Raw genomic sequence first — 22,046 nt, 5'->3', positions numbered from 1 at the left:
CACATGCTAAAAAGTGTATATTCCAGTAATCTGACAATTTGAGAGTGACGTAAAGAAATGCAACCTAATATGTCTCTATGACGCTCCAGTAAATCCCCATTTTGCATCGTGGGCTCCCCTGCTATTATATCCTTGCACAGATCCGGTATTTTCAATTCCATGCATTATTTTGCAAATGGTACCTACTTCTCAGGAAAGATTGTACATGTTATCACGTGTTCGCCGATGTGTAGCTCTCACATAAGACCCATTTTGAAAATATTTTCAAATAATGTAAAAATGTTATTCGACTGTAAAGCGCTGCATTGTTCAAATTGTACTGAAATCTCTAATCCAAAGAAACTCGATTAACAGAAAAAAGTCTAAGATAAGAGTAATAGCAGATAAAAACATTCGAAAACTCATATAGGAAGGCACTTTACCAAAGAAGATCTATGATTTCAAATAAATTAATTTGGTTTGGTACTTCTTGTGGAGGAAATCAGAGTTTTTATTGGCCTTTCCAGGGATTTTCACATAGCACAATATCATCCATGTGTAGAAAGGGCAAATCTTCTAGTTTTGATCCCAATGAGTGACTGCGTGAAGTAAATGTATATTTTGTAATTGATAATTTTGCCTATCCATGAAAGCGTCCAAAATTCTAGAAATACTTATACTGCAATACTACGAGGACGGTCTGAAAAGTTTCTGACCTAACAAAGGTACAAAACATTTTTTCAATTCGTTTTCAAACAGTTTCCTCCTCTACACACTTCTTTCAGCGATGCAAAATAATTATTCATGAAGTTGATGAATAAAATTTCTGTCCTTCGAGCTCAATTTTCAGATAAGGGAACAAAAAGAAGTCACTTGGGGCTAGATCTGGTGAGTAAGGTGGATGATCAAGTAGTTCAAACCGTAATTCTTGGATTTTCGCTATGGCAACTATTGAGGTGTGAAACGTTGAATTGTCAGGATTTTCTTTCTGCAAATGTAGCCTTTCTTCCGCCTTCATCTTGTCAAAGTATTGATGCGTAGTATGCTCCTGTTATGGATTTTCCATTTTGAAGATAATCGAATATGATTACTCCATGATTATCCCAAAAAACAATCGCTCTCATACAATACTCAACTTACCGGTGGCCAAAATCTGTCACCATCTTCACAATCGAAGAAATCAAATGAAATTCGATTTATTTTGGAATTTCTTTGGCGAAATGAAGAAGTTTTTGAAATATCTCAATATTTTTAATGGAACATTCTATGTATTACGAGGTGTTCTCTGGCCTCCGAAATGATAAGTATTCGTATGTTTTTTGATCTTTTTTTGGATAGGCAAAATTATCAGATACGACAAATTACTCTCTTTTTGAAAAATACATTGAATTTTCGCAGTAATTCATCGGGTTCATTTAAAATTTACCCTTTCTACACCTGCAAAAAGGTCAATAAGAAAACAACAGTTTGTTTTGTTATTTTTTTAAATTATCATTTTGTGGTGAAAAAAGTCATCGACGACATAGGTTTAGAAAACAATTGAAATTAAAATAAAATATTCAAATTTTTATAAGTTCGTCAATAATTTTGGTTTAATTTGTCTATTTTTCCATAAAACGAAAAGTAATTGAATTCTTAAGGTAGAGCAACAGTGACGGACATGATTTTGCATACTGCAGAACTGAAAGTAAGTCATTTATCGCTATTAATGTAATGTGATATTTTTTGGTCCTTTTTGAGAAAATATTCAAACTGAAAAAATCCTTCTGGCATTCATCCCATGCTCACTTTACCTGTGGAAGCGTTTTTTGTAATACAAGCCATAGTGCACTTGGTAAGTTTCAGTGGAGGTTCTGCGAACAAAAAATAAAAAAAATTACTTCGTTTTGTAGTTTACTTTATTCTATATTCGAAAATTACTGAAAGAACTTCAAGAACACTGCCCAAAAAGATCAATGGGTTTTCCAGTAAATTATTCATTAATAGTGACCAACACAACCATTCGACTAAATATTCAGGCAATCTAAAATTACTAAAATAGAAAGAAATATTGGACAGAATACAATTCATCATATAGGTATCAAGTTTCACGATGAGCTATCGAATTTAATGATAAAAAATTCCGAATAATATTGAAAAAATATATTCATTGCTTTAAAACTGTTATAATATATGGGTGATAATCTGAAGTCTGCAGAATTGAATTTACTCTTTCTCGTTCTCAGTGGTGAATGAATTTTTGTTTGCAAATGCATTTTATTATCAAATTATGATATAATTATGTATGAACTCATATGGAGTAAGAAAAATTATGGAAGTTCTTTTTTTTTCATGATTAGTTTCTGGCAACAAATGGATGTTATAGTTATACAGATTCTTGAAATTCTTTAAGTCCTCCCTTTCTTAGTTAGGTATAATTTTTTTTCATACCTATCATTTGATTTCGTACTGACGACTCACTTCTGTTCAATGCACTAGTTTGTCTTGGAAGTCTTTGAGGGGGTTCTACAAAATAACGATCTCATAACGTAAAATATTAATGAAACAATCGATTTGCGATTGGTATATAAATTGTTACTTAATTTACTCGTAGATGAACATTCAAGATCAGAAAAAACGGCTGTTCTTCATCAGTGCTTCAAAAAAATGAATGATACTTTTTCTGACCTGTGAGTGTATCACTTGAACAATCTATTTCTCCTCACATGAAAATAAAATAGTTGAGAGGGGTAAGTGACAAATATTGGCTTTAATCCATATGAAATTTACCATGGTTCTGAATTCCAGGACAATTTGGGTTGCAACATCTCATTAGCGATCCGGTGACAGTGGTTTGTTGTTGATAATGAGTCCTTCCACATTTACAGCATGGACTCTGATAATATTGGTGGTGAACTGCATCTTGCGTAGCCGATGATCTGAAACATAATTTGAAAAACCATATTTTTACGTCCCCATGTATTATGGCTGTCCAAAACACTACTTCGTGTTCACTTCCTGTGCGATTGTTTCGACCTTTCTCAGGGCTTAATATTTAGTCTAGTAGTGATGCCATTTTTTAATAAAAATTCACAAAAAAGAGTGCAGTTGAAAGAATGTGGCGTGTGAATCAGTTTATAGTAATATATTTTGGTAGTAGCATCGTCAGTTTTCATTGTTATTTCGATTCTACCTTGATAGAGTGATACACACTCTATGAAAAAGGATGATTTGAATATGCATTAGACAAGTTGCCGACATTCCTACACGGTCGAATCTGGCAGGTGCATGCCGAAAAACCATTTCCCTAGATATTACTATGACGGACATTACTTGATATCCGACAGACATTTGTTCCCCTACAAAGGAAATTATTGCAGATACTTTTGATTCGTCCAGCACCAGAACCTGGATGAGCTTTCAGCATTATGTAAATTAATAACTTCCTAAATCATGTGAATACATTCCAAAAATAAGTTCAATTTCCTACGTTCATGGTCAGCATTCAACTTGGCTTTTCAAACTTCTCACAAAGAAGTATAAAGGATCTCATCATTCATACATCATTATTGTTGTTATACTTCTACATTTTACTATTCTGTCCACGCACAAGTTTTACTTTTATGGGCCATGTTTTACTTATTCACCATTGTATGATGACTAGTCTAGTTGAAAAAACTCCAGACATCACCAGAAGATGGCAAATGACACTTTTCCGAAATATGAGAATAATTCTTATGGGGATAAAATACAACTGGATGATGCAACTAATTTTTTCTTTATTTTCAGTATTTTACTATTAATGTAAGTTACAAAAAGGATTTGAAGTTCTATAACTTCTATTTGATTATCTGCGAGCGCTTTCGACAGCTGGTCGTGCTGTCATCCTCTAGGCACTATTCTATCTGAACGTGTCATCCTGTGTGTGTCCGAACGCCTCAATACAGGTAATTCTGTTGCTTTAGGTAAATTTGCCTGTATTTGGATTACATCAGGTACTATTCTTTGTGATGAAACTTCTCTAGGTTTATTGTTTCTAGAAGTGTATATTGATTTGTTTAATATATTGAATGTTAGGTCTTGTTGTGTTTCGATTTGTACTTGTTCCTCGATAAGTGATTTTTGACTTAAATTTATGGATGTTTAAGTTTTCCCAAATGTCCATGCGGTTTCCCTTATTGACTCGTTTTATGAGTTTTATGTTCTCTGGTGTGGGAAAGTTATGTTTGTTTTGTATGGCGTGTGTTGCGAGGTTTGATTTATATACTATTGGGCTTATGTATGCCTTTTTGTGTTCATCGTACTTTTGGATCAGTTTTTTCCTTGGTTTGTCCGATATAGAATTTGTTGCAGTCCGAGCATTGTATACTGTATACATTGTATATATATATATATATATATATATATATATATATATATATATATATATATATATATATATATATATATATATATATACACATATTACAGGATGTATTCAGGTTTTTTTGCTAGTGAAAATGAATATATTTTGTCTTTTTGTTGATATTCTTTTCTTTAATTTTGATTTCAGCCATCTCCGGTGATTTTTGGTGTTAGTATAATCGACTGAATGATCATTATCTACAACGTGTTGTCTCAGAGCACAAACATTTTGTTTTATATTTTTACAATTACTTTTTTGAAGAGCTATGCTGGTTTTTAAATTGTTTTTTATTTGTCCCATATATATCTTTTTACAATTTTTGCAGGGAATTTCGAATAACAGATCTTCATCTGTTAATTAAAGTTTAATTAAAGGTTTAACTTTCTTTTGTGAAATTTTTATGTTCAGTTCTTGTTCAAATATGTTTATGATTTTGCTGGACAATTCAGGGACATAAGGAATGGAAGAGTATTTGAAATATGGATTTTTAGCTTGATTGTTTTCTCTGATGTTGATGATATTAGATGAAGTAGGTATTATATAACAATACATTCAAAAAGTTTGGAGGATAAGAATCAGTTAATAAAATATTGAATAATTGTTTTAAATTTTTTTGTACCAATCTAGGATGAGACTTTTTCTTCGATTTTTTAAACCAAGAACTAAATTAATTTTAATTTTTTGTGGATGACAGGATAGATAGTTGTATGTATCTGCCTGAATTAGTGTGTTTCATAATTTTTGATAAATATCATTATCATTATGAAGAAAAGTACTCCCCCTGTTTCCGCCCAAAATTTTCATCGACACTTCACTGTGGACTGTTTTTATTCAATATCGAAAAATATTTTTCTATTTTCTGAATGGAAGAAATTCAACAATATAACATTGTATACTCACTGTTGGCACAACGCTGCTCTACTGTCCTGCATTTTTATGGATGTATTTTCATTCGAATCTTCTTGCAACGTAGACAATTTTTTTTCAAGATCAATTTTGACTTCACGAGTGTCTGGTTTCGACCTGAAAAGGAACTGTAGAATAGTTTTCAATTTTTGGAAAAGGATCTATGATCTCAACGATCAACAAAGATCATATTTATATATTTCAAGATAACACTAAAATTTTAATGAATTTGTGAAGCCTAATCTGACTGAAAATTTTTGTTATATCTGAATGTCATAAAACTGTCTTGTCATAAATTACAAATTCCCATATTAATTACAGTGTGAACATAGATAACCGTTCCCCTCATGAATTTTGAGTGGGTCAAGATATCAATGATACCCACAGAGCTCCAAACTTTGTTATCACAGATTACACAAACTTTTGTGAGAAAAAAATATTGTCAACGGAAATTATTTCGACCAAAAATAACATTTTTGGTATCAATCCGATCTAGGTTTTTTTTGTGATCGACTATGAAGATAAGAATTCACACCGTAAATCTGGCCGAACACGGACCATATATTTGCAGTTGAGGCAACCACAACATTGTGGTCACGTTGGCTGCACTTCGCGGTTGACCCAACCACATTTTTGTGGTCGACTTGTGGTCATATAAACTGCACTTGCAGCTGAGGCAACTGACAATAAAAATTAAATGCTGTGAGACCAATATGAGAAATAGTACACCACGGTGTACGCGGTTGGGTACGGCTGCAAGTTTGTGGTTAGTGTACGGCGGATGACGCGATGCCATCTCGGCGGAGATCAGCAGCAAGTTGACTGCAGACGTCCGTTTTGACTTTTGTGAACGCCCGTGTACGTGTAGTACACGGCGGCTTGAGTTCGCTGGAACGCGACTGCAGTTGTGTGGTCGATCCGACCGCAAAATGTGGCTCGTGTACGGGCGCTCTAAAGCCCTGTTTTCCTAGCGACGCATTTTTTGCGTCGCGTGCGACGTGTTATGCTCAGCTTAATACGTCGCCTACTCCACCATAGGGATCCAATAGGACTGTTTTCCTAAAGCGCGCAACACGTTTCACGCCGACGTGATGCGCTCAATGTGTTAGACCGACTGCTTCAAGAGAAGTCTATTCGGTTTTACGCTGCGCAATATAGTCAGGTTTTGTCTGAGAACGTTAGTTTCGTTCAGTGTTATTAGTGACTTCCTGATGATGACGGAACCATGCTTCCAATCATTGGAAAAAATCCAACGCTTACAAAACTCCTTGGCTTTTTCTTCCTATTCTATGTGGTTAGGAAGGGGCAAACAATAGACACAAACACCGCCAACTCCTTAGGTCCTATAATGATTTTAGCAGACGGCGATATGCAAAAGTCAGTAACCTCTACAACGTCTGGCCATCAGTGGTGCCATCAGTACCATATCGTCAGCGGTCATGGAGATCCTTCTAGATCTACCTCCACTCCACATTTTTCTGGAGAGAGATGGACTGCATATAGACTTGTGCACATTGCCAGTTGCACAAATCAAATTAATGCAGATTGCAACAGACTGTTGGTTGACACTGGAAGTCACAGCATTCTGGAAATGACCTCTGACTTCATGTCTCCAACTGTCAACTACGAACTGCCTTATAAAGTACTGTTCCCAAGTAGAGAGGACTGGATCCTCCGTGAGAAGGAAATATTAAGAGCAGATAGTTGTTGGTTCACAGATGGATCAAAAACATCTTCTGGTTCTGGTGCAGGTGTTTTCAGTCGCAGACCCAGGACAGAGATATCAATCTGCTTAGGAACCTATGCGACTGTATTTCAAGCGGAAATTTACGCTATTAATTGTGTGCGGAGAGATTGGAAGAATCCAATCTTATACACAAGTCTATAAAAATATTCTCGGACAGTCAAACGGCGTTAGAAGCTCTTGGCTCCCACCGAGCAACGTCTAAATTGATAGCAAATTGTCAAAAACGACTCTTCTCGATAGAAAGACTTAATGGATTGTCTTTGGTCTGGATTCCTGGTCATACTAGCCTGGAAGGCAATGAGGCTGCTGATTCCCTTGCAGAGGAGGGTGCTGCAAGCAACTTCATCGAACCAGAACCTGTCATTGACATCGCTTTAGGCTTTGCCAAACAAAGATTGAACACCTGGATGGGAAGAAGACTATGGACCTCAGGCAGAATCTTCCAGGATTGGCTCACTCCAAGGCGTTTATTCACCCTTTGAAGCTTGATACCAAACAGTTGTTGAAGTACAGTAGGGATGAACTACGATGTCTAAGAGGCCTTCTTACAGGTCACTGTCATTTGAATCATCATATATACAAAGACTCGGACTGTCGGAAGACAGTGTGTCGCTTCTGTTTGGAAAATGATGAAACAACAGAGCCCATACTTTGTGCCTGGCCCGCTGGGGACCGAATCAGGTTTTTATAGTTCGGCAGAGCCGTACTCTTACCATCTGACCCGAAAGACCACTCACCATACAAACTAATCGGCTTCGTTAAGAAGCTGGGTTGATTTGGTCGAGTGTGAATAGGTGTGAGCCACAATAAACCTTTGTGGGTTGTGGTGGAGGGTCGAATAGACCCACTCACTTTGGACCTAACCCAACCTCTACGACTCTCTCGTTGTCAGAAACATGAAACAAAATCAATTATAAGTTGTTTAAAGTGTCGTGTTCAAATAGAGTTTGAACCATCATTCAACCATTACATTTTAAATAATTATGCTTTTTTTCCGGAGCCTTCGGAGTCTTGTTCTGTGTGTTACAGGCGGTGAGGGCAAGACACTGAGGAGAAGTGTCAGAGACCCTCACAGAAGGGGGAAAAAATCAGAAAAAGGATCCACAGGAAGTTTCAATTAAAAGAATAAGGCAATTAAATGGGAACTTTTGCAATTTCTGGATGAAGTGGAAGATGAACGGAAGAGTTTCACGAACGTTCCCCCCGCACCAAAAAATCAACAGCCAACAGCCAGAAGTGATTGATAAAATTGCTCCAAAGCAAAATGATTTTTCCGATTTTTATAAAATTCACTTATTTCTTTTTCAAATTTCGCGTGTTTCCAGAAAATATGGCCCTCCTCTTCACCATTTTTTATTTGTTTCAGAATAATCATTGCAATCTCTCTTTTTCTTCTTTGGATTCGTTCCATAATGACACACCGATACACTGTCCGTTGTCCGTTAATTCGTCAACTGAACAGAAAAACACGCTTCGCTTTGGAAAACATTAAAACTACGCGTGATAAGTTTTACGCCCCTGCCGACACGATTGGGATGAATCCGGTTCCTGCTATGCGAAAAACACGTCGCTAGGAAGACATACCTTAAAGCCCTGTTTTCCTAGCGACGCATTTTTCGCTCCGAGTGCGACGTGTTACGCTCAGTTTAATACGTTGCCTACTCCTCCATTGGAGTTCAATAGGACTGTTTTCCTAAGGAGCGCAACACATCCCACGCCGATGTGATGCGCTCAACGTGTTAGACCGACTACTTCGAGAGGAGTCTATTCCACACTGCGCAATATAGTCCGGGTTTGTCCAAGAAGGGAGTAGCGATGGGAAGTCCACTCAGCCCGGTGACAGCCAACTTCTTCATGGAACAATAGGTGAAGAAGGCAATCGACGCTTTCGATTTCAAACCAACCATTTGGCTACGATACGTGGATGACACATTCCTGTCATTTGGAGACACGGAAGGGACAGACTGAACCTATTTATAGACCACATAAATGCTCAACACTCTAGCATCAAATTCACCATAGGGAATGAACAGAAACAACGGAGAACTTTTCCAGATATACTCGTCAAAAGGCGTGGCACAAGACTGATACATAAAGTGTTCCGAAAACCGACACATACGGACAGATATCTGCATGCACTTTGGATCCACCATCCAAGTCAAAAGCGGGGAATTATCAACACCCTGACGGAACGTGCCCGTAGAATATGTGAACTGGAGCACCTTCAAGAAGAATTGAAGCATCTTCAAGTGACTTTAAGATGAATGGATACAGTGTAACCGAGATCAACAAGGCCATGAAACTGAAGACTTCCACAAGTCAAAATATGGAGGAACTCAAACGGTTGCGTGCATTTCTTCCGTTCATCCCTAGGGTTAGAGGCAGAATCAGAAAAATCTTAGGGAAGCATAAAATGGAAACAGTGTTCAAGCCCACCAGGAAAATACAACAAACTCATAGATCTGCGGAAGACAAAAGAGATCCACTATCAGCTGCGGGGGTATATCGTATATTATGCACCTGCGGTATCACCAAAAGATCCATGGGTACAAGGCTGAATGAACATCGGAGAAACTGACTTAGTGATAAGGACGGAGCCACAATCCTTACATGCTTCCCATCAGTAGGGAAACCCCAACACTTCCAAAATTTCTTGACTTTCTGTACTCAGTATATCTGGTTAGAAGGAGGCAAAAAATAAGCACAAGCTTAGGTACTATCGTGCTCATAGCAGATAGTGATATGCGGTAGCAAGGCCAGTGATCGGTACGACTCTTCCGTGGCCAAAAACCTGAAACAAAATAAATAACAAGGTGTTATAGGTTAGGTTAGGTCCAAAGTGAGTTGGTCTATTCGACCCCCCACCGCAACCCGCAAGGGTTTATTATGGCTCACACCTATTCACACTCGACCAAATAAACCAGCTTCTTAAGGAAGTCGATTAGTTTGTATGGTAAGTGGTCTTTCAGGTCAGATGGTAAGATGCTTTAAAAACCTTATTCGGTCCTGTTTCATTATTAATGAGGTATTCGGATAGTCAAGGTGCAAGATTCCCACCTTGATACCCGGGACAACCTTCCCATATGAGGGTTTTTGCACGTCAATTACACCTGACGATGCCCTAGATTCAACTGGCAGGGCTTTTTCGCCCTGAATCATCATTTGAGCGCAAACGTTGGCTAACCTGCTCATGGTGGGTTTGTTTCTCCACCTGAGACAGAGTCTGCGTACGCCGCTCAAGAATTTGGCGGTTTCATAAGGTACCCCGCTCTTGGGGAGACGACTCAGTCGTTTCCTGGCCGCACCACCAAACCTTTTTTTAGATTCAGTTATTGGATCACGAGTTGGAGAGTTGAGAATCCTGATCTGAATTTACAGGGAGGTCAGTTGGAGTCGTAAGCTCGACATCCATCTCCTCTGTAGACTCGCTCCCGAACTAAATCTACAGAGAGGTCAGTTGGAGTCGTGAGCTCGACATTCATCTCCTCTGTAGACTCAGCGCCAGAAATAGTTCTTAAGTTTACTCTGTCCATAAACGTCCCACGAGTAGCTAGGGCGAGAAGTTCAATCACGGCAGAGCCCCGCATTACCGTGACAAGGCGAAGCTACGACGAGAGGGCGCCCGGTATCTCGAAGGTTCCGTAGAGACAGCTGATAGGCTCAGTGTCATTCATCCTCTCGGCACGGATACACCCACCTTAGGATCAAGCCATCGTTGGGATGCCATTCAGTTAGGGAATTACAGAACCACAAGTGATTCTGTCATTCCCGTATCCAGCGGGGCAACGAGGAAGTAGGCATCCGATAGCCGGTTTGCTCAATTTTCCCATCCCAAGCCAATGCACTTGCCAAAAACAGCATGCACAGTGGTTCAGGCAGGCGACAACCACATCGAACTATGTTCAAACTCACCGAGTTTGGTTCGTTTGAAAGGCCAATGAAAAAATACGGAGAGGGAATGAACAATCAAAATTTGATAAATGAGGTGTGTATGAGGTAAATTAAACATTGTGTCTTTTTCAATGAAAATAAAACTTTGAACAAATAACAATAATTCACTAAAATGTAAAGACAAAAATAAATCACGGCAAATTCTCAAAATGCTGGCCTTGTTCCTGATAACACAACTGTGCTCTTCTTCGAATATTATTTTATACACGATTAATTTCCCTCCTCCTCAAACTTCCGAACTCTCTAACAATGCTGTGTTGAAGGTCTTCAATATTTTGATATTACTCCTGACCATAAACTCTAGTTTTCAGTGTACCCCATAAGAATGTATCCATATTACTTGAGTCTATCACCAAACCTTTTAGTCAGGTAATTAGGTACTCGTCTGGTAGTGTGCGGTGGAGCACCATTATGTTGAAACCAGATGTTATACTTAGCCAAACGTAGATCATCCAAATAGTCTTCGAAAATCGACATTAAAAACTGGTGGTAGGTTTCTCCATTCAGAATTCCGTCAAATGAATGAGGACGCAAAATTCTTTCTTTGTGAATTCTTGCCCACACGTTAGTATTAAATCAGACTTGAGGTCGAATTTCTCGGAACTGCCTGGGGTTGTTTATGCTTCAATAGTCATCGTTATTTCGGTTGAATATCCCACAATTCGTAAAAGTGCTTTCATCTGTCCAAGTTAATTTTCCAGGAAAACAGGAAAATCATGTCTTTTTTTAGCCAATTACAAAATTCTCATCGCCTTTTGGGACCACCTAGAAGCAATTTTTGGGATATGGGTATTTTGTAACATTTCAAACCGCTTTTTTTTAGATGTCTCCAAGCACTTGTATGACAAATATTCATTTCGGAGGAAATTTGACGTGTAGATTTTCCCGGGTTCATATTTATCTACAAATTATCAATTTTCATTGAAAAGGACACAATGTCTAACTTACCTTATTTATCGAATTTTTTGTTTGTTTCCTGGTCCAATCTGTCTCCGTATTTTTTCCTCGGCTTTTCAAATGAACCAAACTCGGTGAGATTTTGATCCAATTATATTTCGATGTGGTTGTCGTCTTTCGCGATACAAGTTCAAATACATTTCCGATGTCCTAACATTGTTTCTATCGTATTTGTAATAAATTTGTATCATATCTTGTTTTCTTCTTTCGTGAAAGCCATTTTTCACCAAAAATTCAATGACTTATACAATAATAAAATGTCACTGAGTGTAACAAATTGAAAGTCAAATGTAGAACCATCAAACTCAAAGCCTATTATGATAAGAAAACAGAAAGAATCCAATGTAGCTCCCGTAAGAAAAAATAAAGTTGATGATGGTGGCCTGAAGACGAAACATCGGATAGTAAATCTGAAAATACCCTTATGTAGCAGGCAGGGAAAAGTGGCAATGTGGAAGTGCAATTTATTTTCGGATCCTTCGAAAAATAAAGCCAGAAAAAAATAAAAACTTTTTTCCGAAATTTCTGTTTTTTCCGGATATACTCGGAATCTCAGAACTTTCTCAACGGATTATTGTTAGTCAAGTGAATGTGCAACTTTCCCCAATTTAACCATCTTCGTATCTCTCATAGTTTCCGAGATCCCAATGGTGAGGATCGAATTTGAAATACCCTGTATATATAGGAAACTCTATCAACATTTTAGGAAAACGTGAGAAACTGTTATTTATTCACAGTTATTGTAGGGGCAGGGGCATCACTGAAGTTTTTAATAATATGTATGTCTATTAGGATGTTGTTATAGAACTCTTGAAATTATCTCCATGGTAGTTTTTGAATTGAAAAATTTTGTCACTCATATGAAAAATTACGTATTGAAATAAGTTTGTTCACTTGACTAAATATTCAAAATGATGAAAATTCACATGCATGAAAAAATAAAGATTGTAATCGAGACGGTAAAGAATCTTACAAAGGCGCTGGTTACTTTCTAAAGATGCTACTTTTTAGATATATTCACAAAAATGAATCAAGTGACCAGAAATCTGTAGATAAAGGATTCCATTCAATGCACTCTTTTCTCCCAGTACAGTGCTCAGGAAAATATTATTGTAAATATTGGCGAACAATTAAGACATAACGTTGAGGAGCACCGTCCTGTCAAAACTTCATCTTCATCATACTGTTGATTCAAATATACATTATATACCGGGTGTCAACGAATCTATTAGACAAGTCATAATTTCTAGACTATTAGGTGAATTGAAATGAGATTTGGTATAGTTGAATGGTATGTGGAGAGGAATGTTTTCACATATTTTTCACTTTCCGGTCACTTCCGGTTTCAGCGGAAATGGCTCCGGTTCTGAATTTTTAAATGGAACACCCTGTATATTGTAACATTTTTGGATTTCTGAGACAATTCTGGATCAGAAACTGACATTTCCGGAAGTTTTTCAGCCTACTTGATTTTTTCAGAGTCACTTTTAAAATTGCATCTAGGTGGCCATGATCGGACGTAAACTAATCTATGGACCTCAGGTGATATCAGAAAATTGCAATAGCGGAGTTTTAGTGACTAGTGTGTTGAATATGAATGAGACAAGTTTACAAAATAACATTTTCGTGTCTAACTATTATTTTTCAAATGGCGACCATTTTTTGACAAGAAATTTCCGAAAAAAGGATTTTTTGACGAATCTAACGTTACTAATTTATTTGCGATTGGATCAACAAATTTAACAAATTCAACTAATAGTTTCAGCGATGCACTTAGATTTTTTGCAATATCCTAAGTTCTTGAAAATTCCACTATAGTAAATTTTCAAAGTGCATCCCTCCTTGTTCAAGACACATTTCAGCTCGTTCAATTGTTTCTCTCAACACGTTTTGTAACATTTGAGGCGATATACTTCTGAATGCCTGTTGAATCCTTTCTTCTAAGATTTCGAGAGTGGCTGGGGCTGTTGCATAGTAGACCCTTTCTTTTACATATCCCCAAATGGAGAAATCTAACACAGTCAGATCCGATGAGCGGGCAGGCCACCGTACTGGACCGTTGGTTGCAATAACTCTATTATTAAAATGCTCTATTAAAAAATCAAGTACGTCTCTGCTATTATGGGGTGGTGCTCCATCTTGCTGGAAGTAAATTTGCCGTAAAACTTCTAAAGGCATATCATTAAGATGATCCTCGATTTCATTTTGAAGAAAACCCAAGTATCTAACCCCTGTTAACTGACCTTGAAACAATATTGGACCAATTATTCTGTTTCCAACGATACCAGCCCAGACATTGACGCCAAACCTTTCTTGAAAATTGCCCTCTCTCATTGCATGTTGATTTTGTTGGGCCCAGTACCGACAATTCTGCTTATTAAACATGCCATTATTTGTAAACCGTGATTCGTCGGAAAATAGAATGAAGTTGATAAAATTTGGGTTAACTCTATGATTTTGAAGCAACCAATCACAAAATACTACTCTTCTATTGCCGTCGTCAGCATACAAATGTTGATGTAACTGATATTTAAATGCTCGATATCCGTGCTTTTTCAGTATTTTTCTTGCTGATTCGTGACTTATCTGCATTTCTCTACTAATTTCTCTTAAAGAAACCGTTTTGTCAACTTCTACCATAGCAAGAACGTTAATCTCAGTCTCCTCATTTATGACAAACCTCTGTTCTACGTCTCGATTTCCCTCTTGCCTAAAACGACTCTCAACATAGGGAAAATACTGATGAGATGGGTTTTGCCGATTGGGATATCTCTGAGCATACAACTCAGCAGCTTTCCTTGAATTTCTGTGGCATTCTCCAAACAATAACAACATATCCACTTTTTCACTTTGAGTATACATTATTTCGACGAAAAATTAAACTAAAATTAACGAAAATCAAGAGAAACTTCTACTTTCTGCTCATAAAGCTTATGTCACTGTCATAACCTAGGTGAGCGTTTTGTTCTCCAAAGTGGACTTGATGGAAATAACCGCAAAATATTATGCATCATTCCTATCCATGGCACCCTTGACAAAAGTAAATGAATTTGTATCGAGTATTTTCCTCAGTAATATTTAATTTATGTTCTTATTTGTAATCCAATCGCAAATAAATTAGTATCGTTAGATTTGTCAAAAAATCCTTTTTTCGGAAAGTGCTTGTCAAAAAATGGTCGCCATTTGAAAAATAATAGTTAGACACGAAAATGTTATTTTGTAAACTTGTCTCATTCATATTCAACACACTAGTCACTAAAACTCCGCTATTGCAATTTTCTGATATCACCTGAGGTCCATAGATTAGTTTACGTCCGATCATGGCCACCTAGATGCAATTTTAAAAGTGACTCTGAAAAAATCAAGTAGGCTGAAAAACTTCCGGAAATGTCAGTTTCTGATCCAGAATTGCCTCAGAAATCCAAAAATGTTACAATATACAGGGTGTTCCATTTAAAAATTCAGAACCGGAGCCATTTCCGCTGAAACCGGAAGTGACCGTAAAGTGAAAAATATGTGAAAACTCTCCTCTCCCCATACCATTTATCTGTACCAAATCTCGTTTTGATACACCTAATAGTCTCGAAGTTATGACTTGTCTAATAGATTCGTTGACACCCGGTAGAGCACTGGATTGAAATGAGAGGCAATATTGAATGGCCACTTAGGTTACCAGATTGGTTGTCCCTTGATTTATTTTTGCATGGATACCTCAAACGTTAAACATAACCAATGCCTTTGGAACATAGTTGTTTCGAAGGATTTTTCTTTCGTATAATTAATTGCTCATATGAAAGAGGTTACTTAAAAATGACTTTTCCTTCTAGTTTGGAAAAAGTTATTTGCTTTCTTTCTTTCTTGGGAAGTTTCCCACGTTTTGTGTATAAAGATAAAATCCAAAAATCTGGTAAGTTCAGATCCAAATAACTCAAAAGAAGAACCTATTACACTGTACCTAGAGAATAATTTCACCATTGAAGATATAATTGACTCCCGTGACTTTTTCTGTTGCTTTTCTTCTGACTCGGTATCATGGGTCGATTCATCTGTTCTGTGAGATGTCAAAATATGTTTTGATGAATTTTCATCATGTTCATCATTGACATTGACAAGATTTTTTGTTGAAAGCCTGAAACGAGAACAATAATATAATAACTTACGAGTATTTTCGGGGTAGGTTACTGATAGTCTAGGTCACAAATGTCACGCCGCAAAATTTGAGTTTGCTTTCGCAGAAAATTATCATTCAGTTTTTATTCGAATCGTAAATTACCCAGAGCAGCTAACGATTTGAGCCAAGTTACACAAACAAACAATTTAAATGCTATAAATAATTTAATCACACAAAAAGAAATGTGTTTTGCAAATATCACAAAAATTGTTGCAAATATTCAAAATTTTAAAAAAGATCCTCACAGAGCTGAAAATATAGTAAAAAAAGTCTGTCCTTCCGAAAATTTTGTACCACCATTTATAGTTTTGATCCAAAGGAAAAAAAGGTTTATCGAATTGATTTTCTCATTTATATCTACTTTTGTTAGATAACAATTCTTTCCAAGTCAAAGGTTTAAAAAAACTTTTTTTTTATTCATGTATGAACAAAGATGTTGAAAAATACAAACATAAAAATAACATGAATTTTTTTTCAAATATTCCACTTGCTTTGTTTTTTTTTTTGAGAGGCTGCATAAATATGTTTTTTCAATTTTCCATTCTTGTTACTGGAAATTTGTTATAAACAATAAACAAACAAATTTTCGTAAAAATTATTTTTCTGCAAGAAAGTCTAATTACTAATACAAATAAAAGATAAAACTCGAAATTTCGGCCTAGAATAAATCCAAAACAAACACTTTTCCCAATCATCAGAACTGCACTACTCGACTCTACGCGTATTTCGCCAACGAAGTTGGCGTCATCTGGAGTTGAAGAAAACTTCATATCTTGAATGAATATACTTCAGTTGTTGGTTGGTGAAACGCACGTCAAATAGAGTTTTGCTGTTCTGGTGATTGAGAAATGAGTTTATTTTGGACTAATGCAAACAATGTTCTGAAAAAAAAAATATTCAAAAATGGTTTCGTTACATAAAAACGCATTTGTTAATTCAATATTCAGTTTTGCCAGTGAATGAATAAAAATGAAAACAAATATTTTTTTGATGAGAAGAAGAGCAGTGGAAATAATGTTTTTTCAAAAAGTAAGGTTTCTCAAGCATGCTTTACTGGCAAAAATGAATAGTTGATTTAAAGTCACGTTTTTTCCTAAAAATTATTTTTGAATGAATGATTAGATTTCTCCAATTTTTTTCCAATCATCGCATAATGCACTGTGAATGAGAAATACGAAAAATTCAGGTGGTATGAAAAGTTTCCGACTCCAACATAAAGATAGCAGCTCTCGTAAATAAAAGCTAATGAATTTCGTTGTTCATCTGTTGACAGTGACTCCCCAAAGTTTCAGCCATTTTGTACACGCACTCATTATATAACAGTCGTTTGAGTGTGTTGATTGGAGTGATTTTATGAAAATGGACAAAATGAAATATCCAGCTGTCAATAGATATTTGTTTTTGAAACTGATACATGGTTGTTTTTGTTTCTTTAGTAGTATTTAAAAAAATATATCGTTAAAATTAATTTGTCTAAAACAAATTGTTCATTGAATAAATAAAGAAAATATAAATTAATTTTTTTTTTGTCAGAATATCAAAGAGAAATAGAAATTATGATTTTAAAAAAAATCGTACTTTAATATTCATATTTAGTAGCAAAAAAAATGTTGGTACACAAATTCGTTTCTAAGCAATAACAAAATTTTTTTAAGAAACTATTTTGTTTTTAAAAATCATAGCCGATAAAAATCCTCACAAAAAAATTTCTAATAAACAATACATTTGTTCATAACAATTGTTTAAACAAATTGAGCTGAAAATTATGAAAAATAAATTGAATATTGAATAAATTTGAATATTAAAATAATATTTTTTTTCATTGCTTTGATTGAATTTTTCACTTTTTAACGTCTTTGATTGTGAATAACAAAGTGAAAAATCAAAATTTTTTAAATTTCCCAATGGGAATCTTCTTTGAATGCTTTCAAGAAAAGCTCCAAGAAGTGAATTAGATTTGAGGTTTTTAGCTTAAAAATTATCAGGGTTTTTATGTAAATTTGAAACGTAAAAATTAGTTAATCAACTAAAGTATATGTAATAAAATAATCACGGGAAAAATATTTTCCATGGATTTTCGTTTGTTCAAGTGTCTAGAGGGTATGTGATTTTTTTTCGCCTCTGAATTAAAATTATAAATATTGGTGATATAGTTTCAGTAGGCAAGACCTTTTTTAGTAAATTTCCTCCTCTTTAAGGATCTTTTTTCAAATTTCAAATATCTTTAATATTTTCCGAGATATTTCCAAAAAAAGCAAACCCCTCTTTTTTTACTAAATTGTATATAACTTTTACAATTTTTTCGAGCCCCTCTTGAAATTTTTCAAAAAGTTGCTAGAGGTCATTTCGAATCGAATGAGCCCTGGATCATAATTTTTGGTGCCCTGAACAGAAGTTCCAAAAAAAGGATCTTGTGACCCAGACTAATACGCCTACGCAAATCAAAGATGAGTTGGATTATGTGTGTGAGGACTCTGCACCATCTTTTACCACGGTGAAATTTTGGGCAGCTGAATTCAAACGTGGTGGTAAGAGGTTCTGAGACGATGAACGTTCGAGACGAACAAAAACTGCAACTATCGACGAAAAAATCGCCAAAGTTCACCAAATGGTGCTAGATGACCGCCGAATTGAAGTGGTAGAGATAGCAGAGATTACATACTAAATCAACATTTCGCCATGAGAAAGCTGTCCGCGCGCTTGGTGCCGCGTTTGCTCGCAAACCAAAAACGTGCTCTGTTGGTGCAGTTTAGTCGCAATAAACCCGAGTTTTGACGCCGATTAATTACTTTACATGAATTTTGAATATACCATTATACGCCCGAAATAAAAATACACTCCAAACTGTGTGGACTGCAAAAGGGGAACCAGCTCCAAAAAAAACAACTGTTTTTTGGCTTGGAAAATGATGGCGACTGTTTTTTCAGCTGGGAAAGTGATGGCTACTGTTGTTTAGGAAAGTCATGGAGTCGTGGAGTTATTCGAAGATATCATACCGTACTATAAATTTTTAGACACCCGGTATATACCTACCTGAATGATTCTTTAGAGGGAACAATTGTAAAAGACTTCAATTCTTGCTCATCTTCCATATTTTTTTGTATGGAATGTTTCGACTTTGGTTCCAATTTTTCATCTTCGACACTTCTTATATTTTCTTTTGACTCCAAAGCACTGAAAAATATACTCCTTTTACAGTTAAGAAAAAAAAAATACTTACAGGTAATTTCAGAATTTATTTTAGAATAGACGTTCCAAATAGACGTTTCAAATAGGTAAAAAAGATTAGTTTTTCCCAAGCCCAATATAAGAAATTTTACCAGCTCATTGAATTTCGACATTAAAAAACAGATTCAACAGAAAAAAAGAATTCAATATCATTTGGTCATTCAGTGAATTAGCAGAATTCTCAATTCTATTCATTTCCAAACATTCCAAGAGATTCAGATTCAAATCTTTCTCTTCCAAATGTAATACATCATAGTGGTTGAACTCATTACCCTGTGCCAAAAGATCGTTTGCAAACGTATATAATTGATCTTCACATTCAAGAAACTATATATATGTTGTTTTATTCTTTGGGACTAATATAAAGTTTTAAGCAAGAGCAACAAGTCATCTTCCTCTAGGTTTTTTCAATCAGAAACCTACGATACTCTGAGGGATGATCCTGAAACTTCATGCCAGAAAAACTTGGAGAAAAATTCGAAGTCAATAGAGTTGTTTATGAATGAAAGTGATAAACGCAGGGCGATGATCATCCATTCAAACTCTATACCAGAGGTGTCAAACCCAATTTTGCAGAGGGCCACATATTGAATTCAGAATGTGTAGGCGGGGTAGGTTCAAATAAAAAAATGTACTGAATTATATGTATATTTTATTATAAAATTTCATTTATTCAATTATATAGTACACAATATACGGTTGTTAAAAATCATATCAAAGTTATGAAAGAGGGTAATTATTTTGTGCTCAAGGATCCAGATTCCTGACTTATCTTGTTTTTCACAATCTCATTGATGTCAGGTGTATCATATTCGTTGTAATTATTTTAAGAATTGATTGGAGATCCCAAAATCGTAACAGTTATGTGATTCGACACAACAGTTATGGATATCGCACACAAACAAATGCACAACACCTTCACAATCACTTCCTCGCAGTATAACTAAAATCCTTCTCTGACCGTATCGCTTCGGTTACTCGACTCAACAAACTCCGTCGCGCCGACGACGTACTTCTGATATCGATAAGGAAGGTTCTAGTCTAGACTTGAAGCGCGTGGAAGATCAGATTGTTCTCAACAAAAACAGTAGGGTATTTCCACTTGTTGCTAAGAAATGTCGTTACTGTCTTTGATTGAGTTGTTCACTAGAACTAAATAGGTACCTAACTAACACTCTCTCGCTTGTCTAGGCACCCGCTGCCCTTGAAATTACTTATAAATGTAGTGTGCGTATTTTCAAACATCCATAGAGGAATCGAGTGAAGTGAAAGTGAAAAACAACTCCTCCTGATAACGCTACATTTATGTTATATCCTTTAATGTCCAAAATTTCCGCCAGTTACGCATATACACTTTCATTTCATACATTTTTCGCGGTTTTCAAGAAAAAAATCTTACTTCTTTGAATCCATCGAACTTTTTGATTCTTTTTCTGGCACAGTATCCAGTGATTGGCTAGCCCTCAATTGATCTCTCTCAGTGGAAACATAATACATATTATGTTTCTCTTCTAGTCTGTTTTTGAAAGACGGCAATTTATAAATGTCTTGAATGATATCTCCAGATGCTTCAATTGAAACTCTTTTCCTACCTGAAAGAAGTTTTTTATGATATCAAGAAAGAACGAAAATGGGTAAAAATTACAATGTGTTGTCGTTCTTCTGGATACTTCAGATAATGTTAATTGTTTCAAAGTGGACCTTCCGCTTGACTGTTTTCCTGTATATGTGAAACTATTCGAAAGAATATAAAAAAGAGTCCATATTTCCCAAACACTCTTCAAAACAGAAAAACGAGTAGTTGTAAGTTACTAGTTGAATGTGTAGATTGTAGCATTTCACATTGAAGTTGGAGATGAGGAGCATATGATGATGTTTCAGCTATTCACTTTAAAAATTTAGCTAACACCAATATGATTTTCCTACTCCTGTGAACCCAGTTCGAAAAAAAGGTTTTTGATTTGCTCAGTTCAGCAAGTATGTAGTTTTTTCTATATATTTTCATTCGTTTTTTTTTAAATTCATTTTTTTACTGTTCACAATATTTCATTATGATAAGATATGTTTTAGTTTAGTAGAAAATCTTAACTTTTCTTTCCCAAAAATTAATCAATCCTAAAAATATACCCCTTTCAATTCAAAGAATGATCTGTTTTACAACGATCATAAATTTGGTTCAAGTGTCATTCGCCAAGTCTAAAAATTCAAAGTCATAAACTCAAAGAAAATGTGTCTGCATCGTTTCGAAAAAAAATGTTTTTTGAATATTTTTCCTAATATGAAATACATAAGTATATATTTTTTTACACAGTTCATTCTTCAAGTATTGAAGTTCGTATCGAGATGAAAAAAAAAACTTGATAGTAGTTGCTTCACGATGTTTTTTCCTATTTGTTGCTAATTTACAATATGACAGTTAGGTTGACGAAAAAATACACATATGTCATCAATAGAATACGTGATAAAACCCATACTTTTATCACTCAAATTGGGGATGGCTCTGTCTATTTTCCTGCGTATTAGAATACCTAAATGGAAAATGTAGCATGGCGTTTTTACTATCAATGAATTTCAAAAATGAAAGCGTTTTCATTAAAAGGTTAGGATATTCATAGCAATGGCCATATTGTTTCGTTTTCATCAGTTTGTGACTTATATAAGACTAGTTGTTGCCCGCGGCTTAGCCCGCGTAGAATTTGGTTCCTCACATTCAGTTTCGTTAC

At 35.6% G+C, this 22,046-nt stretch overlaps 3 protein-coding genes across 3 annotated transcripts in view; 1 reads left to right on the top strand and 2 right to left on the bottom strand.

Moving 5' to 3' along the window:
• Positions 1 to 5,548, bottom strand: part of LOC111509646 (uncharacterized) — a 31,430-nt gene extending 25,882 nt beyond the window's left edge. Inside the window, exons 1-4 of the mRNA XM_074179932.1 lie at positions 5,264 to 5,548; positions 2,749 to 2,897; positions 2,410 to 2,484; positions 1,773 to 1,832 (exon numbers count right to left, since the gene is read on the bottom strand). Coding sequence (XP_074036033.1) covers positions 1,773 to 1,832; positions 2,410 to 2,484; positions 2,749 to 2,897; positions 5,264 to 5,295 — 316 coding nt within the window. The 5' untranslated portion in view covers positions 5,296 to 5,548. The remainder of the gene's footprint in view (positions 1 to 1,772; positions 1,833 to 2,409; positions 2,485 to 2,748; positions 2,898 to 5,263) is intronic.
• The window catches only part of Adsl (Adenylosuccinate lyase), a 115,569-nt gene that overhangs the window by 41,071 nt on the left and 52,452 nt on the right, over positions 1 to 22,046 (top strand). The gene's annotated exons all lie outside the window — the stretch shown is intronic.
• Positions 15,729 to 21,243, bottom strand: LOC111509644 (uncharacterized). The gene is made up of 4 exons (XM_074179541.1): positions 20,969 to 21,243; positions 20,723 to 20,915; positions 19,129 to 19,269; positions 15,729 to 16,053 (listed from the first exon to the last, which is right to left on the bottom strand). The coding sequence occupies exons 2-4, from the start codon at positions 20,818 to 20,820 to the stop codon at positions 15,729 to 15,731; spliced, it is 564 nt and encodes a 187-aa protein (XP_074035642.1). The 5' UTR covers positions 20,821 to 20,915; positions 20,969 to 21,243.

Source organism: Leptinotarsa decemlineata, unplaced genomic scaffold, assembly GCF_025532065.1.
Source record: "Leptinotarsa decemlineata unplaced genomic scaffold, Ldec_3_MD MMD2_tig00026282_RagTag_RagTag, whole genome shotgun sequence".
Taxonomy (NCBI): Eukaryota; Metazoa; Arthropoda; class Insecta; order Coleoptera; family Chrysomelidae; genus Leptinotarsa; species Leptinotarsa decemlineata.
This window is presented reverse-complemented; position numbering and strand designations above follow the sequence as displayed.